The sequence below is a fragment of the Chelonoidis abingdonii genome, chromosome 1 (assembly GCF_003597395.2).
Source record: "Chelonoidis abingdonii isolate Lonesome George chromosome 1, CheloAbing_2.0, whole genome shotgun sequence".
NCBI lineage: Eukaryota > Metazoa > Chordata > Testudines > Testudinidae > Chelonoidis > Chelonoidis abingdonii.
In genome coordinates this window covers 260,627,312-260,635,412 of record NC_133769.1, presented here as the reverse complement: position 1 = coordinate 260,635,412, position 8,101 = coordinate 260,627,312, and the positions used below count along the sequence as shown (strand labels likewise).

At 37.0% G+C, this 8,101-nt stretch overlaps 1 protein-coding gene across 1 annotated transcript in view; it reads left to right on the top strand.

Annotated features, from left to right (window-relative positions):
- LOC116831668 (uncharacterized) overlaps window positions 1-6,748 on the top strand; it is a 23,949-nt gene extending 17,201 nt beyond the window's left edge. The window contains exons 6-9 of the mRNA XM_032791839.2: window positions 1,534-1,650; window positions 2,219-2,290; window positions 5,451-5,598; window positions 5,827-6,748. Coding sequence (XP_032647730.1) covers window positions 1,534-1,650; window positions 2,219-2,290; window positions 5,451-5,598; window positions 5,827-6,595 — 1,106 coding nt within the window. The 3' untranslated portion in view covers window positions 6,596-6,748. The remainder of the gene's footprint in view (window positions 1-1,533; window positions 1,651-2,218; window positions 2,291-5,450; window positions 5,599-5,826) is intronic.
- Window positions 6,749-8,101: the final 1,353 nt, after the last annotated feature.

The following is an 8,101-nucleotide window of genomic DNA, read 5'->3' as shown; positions in this document are numbered from 1 at the left end:
CCTCTACTGCTAGAACAGGGCCTCACCCTCCCTGACTGAACTAACCTCGTTATCTCTAGCTTGCTTGCTAGCATATATATACCTGCCCCTGGATATTTCCACTACCTGCGTCTGACGAAGTGGGTATTCACCCACGAAAGCTCACGCTCCAAAACCTCTGTTAGTCTATAAGGTGCCACAGGATTCTCTGCTGCTTTGTTATATCTTGTTCTTTTTTAGAGTGTAAGCTCTTTGGAGTAGGTACTGTCATTCACCGTGAGTTTATACAGAGCTTAGATCACAATGGTATCGAAGCCTCTAGGATTCACAATAATAATGATCCACAAGGTCTTTAGAACCTTTCCCATGAGACCCTCCCCATTACTCCACATCTTCCTCACTGCTCTTTTTTAAAGTCACTTCTCCCCTAACCTTCTTTTGTCCCTCTCAGCATATGGAAGTTTGTAGTGGGAGCTGGTTCTAATAAATTGTTAGTTTTGTGTTGAATATTGCATTAGCTGTTAGACATTTTTCAGTTACATGACAAATGTTTTGTACTTTGACTTTGTTACCATTGTTACTTTTTGTATTTATACTGATGTAACATGGTATGAGTCAATATTTCAGTTACCCATTTCCTTTTTGATACATTAATATTATGGGATACAAACTATTTGAAATATAAAACATTTTACTGTACAACCAAAAAAAGGGATATTAATTGTCATCCTCAAATTGGATGAAAGATTGGTGGAAAGACTCCAATTGACTTCAGTGAGCTTTAAAGCAGAATCTTATAGTACAAAAAGCACATTAAATGTGTTTATACTTTCATTTAAAACCAACTGGCCAGAAGACGATCATACACTATCTCCTCCCACCCTCCTATCATAGACAAAGCTTTTTTGGGAGTGAGGGGAGTGGGGAGGGGGGAGATGAAAGTCTACTGGTAATATGTGTGAAATATATATGTGGCAGTGGGGGTAGTTTAATCTAATTCTAACCGAATATATTGAGACTAAGTATCTTTGATATGGTAGTGCTGCTATTTTCATGGGCTGTATAGTCTTCATTCATTTTTACCAGGGTGCCTTGAATATATCTAGGCGGTGATTTGGCTCAGTCCACTTTCTATCTGGATATTGTGCCTATAGTGTCAGGGCTCTACATAATAGGACTTGCTTCTACAAAATTGTGCGGTGGCGTTTGTGTTTTTGGTTTTTGTTAATAAACTATTAAGCTTCTTACTGTAGTAAAGTAAAATATGTGCAATTTGGAAGTCACCCAATATGTCTGGTTTATCTATCTGCATCAGTTAACTTGATTTTGAAAACTATTATGTCGTTTAAATTTTCCCCAGAAAAATAGGGGGTTTTGGTTTTGTTTGTTTGTTGGTTGTCTGGGGATGGATGGGTGAGATCACTCACTCACAAAAATACAAAATGATCTTTAACTTTTAAAGCTGAGAAATATTACAGCATTGATATGGTCACAATCAGGTAGTGAAGACTTAACAAATGCCATTTTTAAATTAATTGTTTTCTCTTATTAAAGAGAAGTCAGAATCCAGTGAAAAGGAAAACAAGACACAGGCACCTTTTGAGGGACAAAGTCGCAGTCTACAAGTCTCAGATGAAAATATAGACGAATTTAAAGTGACACTTGTGCCAGGTAATATCCATTCATTATAAACTGGAGTAGCAAATCAAAATATCTGCTGTACATAATGTCTCCAGTTTTATCTCATAGTGTAATAACCACTAAATGGCTTTTCACTTCAGTTGTTTTCTGCTAAATAGACTACTTGCTATACACCACAGGCTGATTTTATGTTAAACTACAACAGACTGCACCTAAATATTAGGGGTCATAGTCTGCGCTTGCCTCAAACTGAGCTCCAAAATTGTACCTGAAAGTTTTGCATTCACAAAGCAGGTAGACAGACATGTAACTACTCCAGCAGGTGTGCACAGTGTCAGAGGCCAAGCTTTAAAATATTAGTAACTGTCAAATTTTTCAAAATAAATCAGAAAAAGCTTTTCTAAGTTTATCTTCTTGACTTTAGTGTCTCGATATCTCTGCCTATATGGGCTCACCACATCTCTACGTTTAACCTGTTAGCATGTCACAGTTATGGGCTGAAATAAGTGATTGCTAAGAAGCCATAATTTGACTTAGTGCTTATTGTGCTACTAATTAAGACACATTTAGAATTTACTCTTTTTCCCCCCCCAAACAGAGCCTACAAGTGTCACAACAAAGGCAAACATGAAGGATGCCAAACGATTTGAATTTTTTAAAGAGCATGAAGGTAAAATATTGGCTGTTACTTATTTAAAAAAAAATAAAGCTGCACATAAAGTCAAGGCTTTAGTGTAGGCAAACAGATAAAATACCAGTTTGCTCTGCCTGCCCATCTCAACAAAATGTACTGTAGTTTAGTTAAAAGGAGTCTTACCTAATGCAACAGGGGTATAATTTCAGCTTTGTTGTCCTGTATTTATTGACTTAGTAAGCTACTGCTATTTTTAAACTCTTGATGTATGCCTTTCAGTTGAGTTTTATTCAGCTAAAATGTATTGTGTGTGTTCAGCTGAAAGAGGGCAAACATTTTTCTCTGGCTATGGCAATTTGTTTGCATAGACCTCAATTACAACATTAAAAGGGCAGATTGTGTTGTTGTTGTGCTGCTTACATTACAATAAAAGTATCTAATAAAGTGAGACATGAGAAATCAGAGCTAAATACGATACAAAAACTGTGGTCTACCTATTTACTAAATTTAATTTTGTACTCAAGCTGCATGGCTTTGGTTTCAGAATTCATCAAACAAGTCACAAGAAAATAATTTACAGATAGTTCACCAGTATGGCTCTGGGTTAGCTGGACTTTATCTATGGAATCAAGTTGAGCTGACAGATAAAGAAAGGTTAAATGAATGCAGTATTGCTATTTTTAACATGAATGCAACCAATAAATATGGGTGGATGTATTTTCCCTCGAACAGCCAATCATCCAGTTGAAAACCTACAGCATGTGATTCCTAGAAACTAGACTATGGGAAGGAAGGGCTACTAGTGGCATTTATTGGAGAGAATAAGGTGGAGTCCAGTAGCAGCACTGCTGGCTGGTAGTCTCTCTCTATTGCACTGAGAGATTTTTATTTACATTAGTGGATTAGTGAGATATATGCTAAATTACTGCTATAAATGCTGGCTTTTGGATTCCAGAGTACTGTTGCTGCAGATTAGGTTGCCAGAATTAAGAGTGCAGTTTCTAAGGAGTAGATTTAGTACAACATGTGTCCAGCTTCTATGCATACTGATTTTTCTTGGCTTGCAAAGCTTTGTTCTGAAGCCAAATGTTTACTGGCAGAGCATCTGAGTCCAAGGTCAGATTACTGCAGAGGCAGTTCACATAGCCCTGAGGGAAGATAATCATCTCTCTAGGGATAACCTCAACTCAGCTGAAGGAGCATCACTGATTGACTTTGAAGGGGGGGATCATCACAATGAATTATATTAAGGGTAGAGAGATTAAGTAAAATGTTGAAATGGGTCCTACAAGACACCTCTTGCTTTCCTTCTTCTCCTTAACAAAACAAAAAGGAAGAGCAACTAAGAATGGGGGAAGGAAAGCAATACAGACACTAGAAGAGAGATGGAGACTAGTAGGAACAGGGTCTGGGGAGAAGAAATAAATGAAAATCAGTGTGTGTATGGGAGCGCGGGGACAGGGTGGGGAGACAAGTCATAGAAGCAAATAGCTTACTTATAGGGGCAGGACTGTTTGACAGAAACTCAAATTTCTTCCCCTAAATCTTACTCTTTGAAAGAGATAGAAGGGTAATTCATTATTACACATAGCCCCCTACAATATGATCAGACATTTTAAACTATAGCTTGTTGCTATTTTAAATACATTTATTAAGCATGACTATCTATTCACTCATCTCCGTTATTACGATGCTTCTATGCATTTTAATTACAAGAGTAGGAGAGTTAGGAGGAGCTATTGTGTGACAGAGGCACATACGGAGTAGTGACGAGTCCTGTTTTAGAGCTCTCATAAACAAGGTTAAAAGTATTTGGGAAGAAACAGAGGGCCATATTCAACCTGAAGTAAATGGTGGTAAAGCCAAATTTAGCAGATATTTTAAAAGTGCTGTAAATTAAACATGTTTAGGGCATGAAAAAGTAAAAGTTGCAAGTTTGGCTTTCATTGGCTATGCAAAATAAGTGTAGCTTTGTGCTGATGGCATGGAAGAGTGTTGTAATGAGCAGGGAAATGAAGGCTGCCCTCCTCATTCCCTCCCATCTCCTTCCCCATTCTAATTTACATCCACACCATCCTCAACACATTTGGGAGAAAGTCCAGGCCCAGCATAAGCCGGAGCAGCTACCATTAACTTCCACACAAGTTGTATCCACTTACACCAGCCTTGAATTTGATCCTAGAATACCAAATCAGTGGTTACACTTATTTTTACACACCCACTGAGGGCTTCAGTTATCAAGCTACATCATTGCTTGCCTAACTTTCAGCATATGAGTAATCCCAATTGTGGTCAGACTCAGTATCCTTTTACACTTTAATTAGTGGTGTAAAATGCATGTCAGGTGTAAGAAGTAGTATCAAACTTGCCTAATTTTGACATTTAGGCCTCAATTCATGAAGGTTCTTAAGTACAATGCCGAACTTTAAGCATGAGTAGTCCCAGGAGTCTATAAGCTTAAAGTTAGGTACATGTGTAAGAGTATCTTGATGAATCAGGGCCAAAGTGTCACATTAGTGAAAGTTACAATATTTCATTTCTTGCACCTGACATCTAATTTACCCCACCATTTAAGTCGCTAGTGAGTTGATCCACAATGCATTGTTTGAAATGTCCTCAGTTTGGATAGGTTATATGACAGCAAGATTCCAAGGCAAAGATAATTTGTATTTAAAATTGATCCAATGATGTAAACACTAAATACAGTGTTGAGTTTAAATAAATAATAAAACTTCACAGCCTTCCTTAAATATTGAAATTACAGTTCACTTCCTGGTGACATTTGAGGACTACAGGACTGGCCTTACTAGCAAAGCTTTATTGGCATGAATGGGAGAGTATGTATTGTGGTTCTCATGTATGCTTGTCTGTTAGCTGATCTGAGTGATTGGAAAGGGAGTAGAGACAGGAGGGAATTTGGCTCCATCCTTACTAGTTGATCTATACAAAATATTTAAATTGCCATTGTCATAAGAGCATTTCAAGAAAATATACCAAAAACATATCCCAACGTGCACAAGTTGCATGACGTTAACGAGCTCTGTTTGGTGCTACTTTAATGCAAAAATGTAACAGGATTTCTACTAATGCAAAGAAATTACAAAAAGGAGAAGAAATGATTTACTATGATTTGCGGCAATGTTTAGAACATACACTCATTTCCTCCTCTAATGTGGAATTGTATAATTTCCTTTAGGTATTCACGACAAGAAGAAAGCAAAAGCTGCAGATCTTAAAGGCCTTCTGAAGCACATCATCATAGCCTGCGTAGCGGTCACTGGTTTGATATTGGCTGTAATAGTGCTGATGCACATATTTACTTCGATATTTGAGAAGAACAAACAGTGAGTTGCTTTCCCCCCATTATATAGTACATAGCTGCTATCGAATAATTAAGATGTTATGGTTAAATACACATAAGGTTTTTTTGAATTCTGGAGCACAGTGTTAATTCCTCAAAGTAAAAGACAACATCAGACTATAAATTAGGTTTCTGCTGTGAGAATTTTTAAATTGTTATCCAAATTCATAAAAATGTATATTACTTTCTGAACTTATTTTTATTATTGTAGGGAACCAGTAATAACTAATACTTACAACATTTACAAAAGAGAAAACCCAACAAAAGATGAAGCCAAATCAATCACAGAAATAGACAGCAAAGAACTGAAAAAAGACATTGCTGTAGTGAAAAATCAGTCTGAACGTAGTAACCTGAATCAATTACCACTGCATTTATCAACAGACAAATCTAAAGAAAATGGTCAAGACTTAGAACCTTCAGAAAAACAACCAGACCATAATAGTTCCTCCGTTAACTCTCCATCAGAAAGGATTGATGAAAGAAATATAATTCTGTCAACATCAACTGAACCTTTAAAGTTTAACCACTGTTCACAAATGCCCCCTGACAATTGTTCGTCTTCAGAAATGAAAACATGCGAGAACGACAGAACTAGACCTAGAACTTTAAAAACAAATCAATCTGGTTGTCACAAACCAAGACGACATTGTACAGAACCAAAAGAATATGGTTATAAAAGACTACGGGATAAAGATATCACTCTTCATAGAAAACATTTAAACCATCAAAGATCATCTAGGCATGACAGACATAGATCAAAGTCTACAAAATGTAATACAAGTCATTCAAACTGTTCACTTCTAGATGGATGTTGTCATGACTCAAGTCCTAGTGATGATTCTTCATCAGATGTATTCATTTCTTCAGATACAACTGCAAAAACACATCTATCAGAAATATCCCAACATGATGGTTCAAAGTGTACATGTTCTCAGCACAGAATGGGTTCTTGTAGCTCTGATTCATATTCTGATTAGAACATTAGTAGCACTCAAAGGAGTAAACATTATCATTCTACATGATCAGTGATATCCAGCAGCACGTAGTACCAATCATTTTACCACGTGTGATCATGGTAGTCCTGTGAGTCATGGAGGTTGTTTTCTTTTGTAATCATGCTAATAAATAAATATTTTTATATCAGGCTTCAGTGCTTGCTAATGTAGAGATTAGTTTCAGGTTTGTTAATGACATCTTATAAACTATTAAGCTAACATGCAAATTTTCTTTATATGTTTGAGTTTTCACAATGCCCATAACTAATATTGCAATACTAATACCATAAATGAGCCACACAGAAAAGACCCATACTGAATGTTAATCTATCAAGCCTTTTGGATTTTTTTTAATCAAATGTTTTTGTCTCAATTCCCCCCACCCCAGTGATCATTCTCTGGAATGTGAAGGGTTTGGTTTACTGATACCTGCATTCTAACAAAATTAAATCCCTTATCCGGTACTGGTCCAGTTCCAACTGAGCAAGAAGAGATGGATGCTAGACATTTACCCCTATCCCAACACCAGAATTGTAAATGAGAGAGACCCCGCACATTATAAAGGGCTCAATTCAGGAAAGCACCTTTGCACATGCTAAACTTTAACCTTGAATGGTCCCACTGAAGTCAAGTGGACAGCTCAAGTGCTTTGCTGAATCAGGGCCTAAATGAAGAAACATTTTGAAAGATGAAGTATAATCATACACAACAAGAAATGTTCACATACAAGTAAATATTAGAACAGATCATCAATTTAAGCTGCACTGAAGAGGATGATATTTTCAAATTTGTGCATAAATCTGTTTAGTTTTCTTAGTGCAAAGCAATAATTGAATGTTTACTGATGTAAGCAGAGTCAAGATGAGCTCTACCCTGACATCTGGTGGTGAATTATGGGGAGTGTGGAAAGAATCTCAGGAAGTGTGGAAAGGAATTCCAGGTATTTGCATTGGCACACCCAGCCCACCTAGCATAAGCCCACGGCAGCCTGGGATGGTTATTTTGACAGCTGGGATCCCCAATTTCTTTGTTATTGGGGCAGGAGGAAAAAAAGAGTGTCACCCTGATTATGTGAATGAGGAACTATGAGACTGCTTATGCTTATGACAGAGAATGTCTCAACATGATTAAGTAGCACTTGCTGGACAAGGGACATGGTGTCATAAACAGATAGGACCAATCAGGAAACCGGATTTTTCAAAGCTTAAGGGAGGGAATTTGGGGTTTTTCTTGGTCTTGGGTCTTTGTCTGTTCTGTGCTCTCTCAGCTATGAGAGGGTCTATTTCCAGTCCTTCTAATCTTCTGTTTCCCAGTTGTAAGTACAAAGTTAGCAAAAGTATAGTCTTTTAAATTGTTTTGCTGTATTTGCATCTGTGTATCTGGCTGGTGGAGTCTTTATGTGTATTTGGCTATAAGTACTTTAAATTGTATTGTTTTTGGGTAAGGCTGTTTATCCCTTTTCTATTGTTTATTCATTTTCTATAAGTT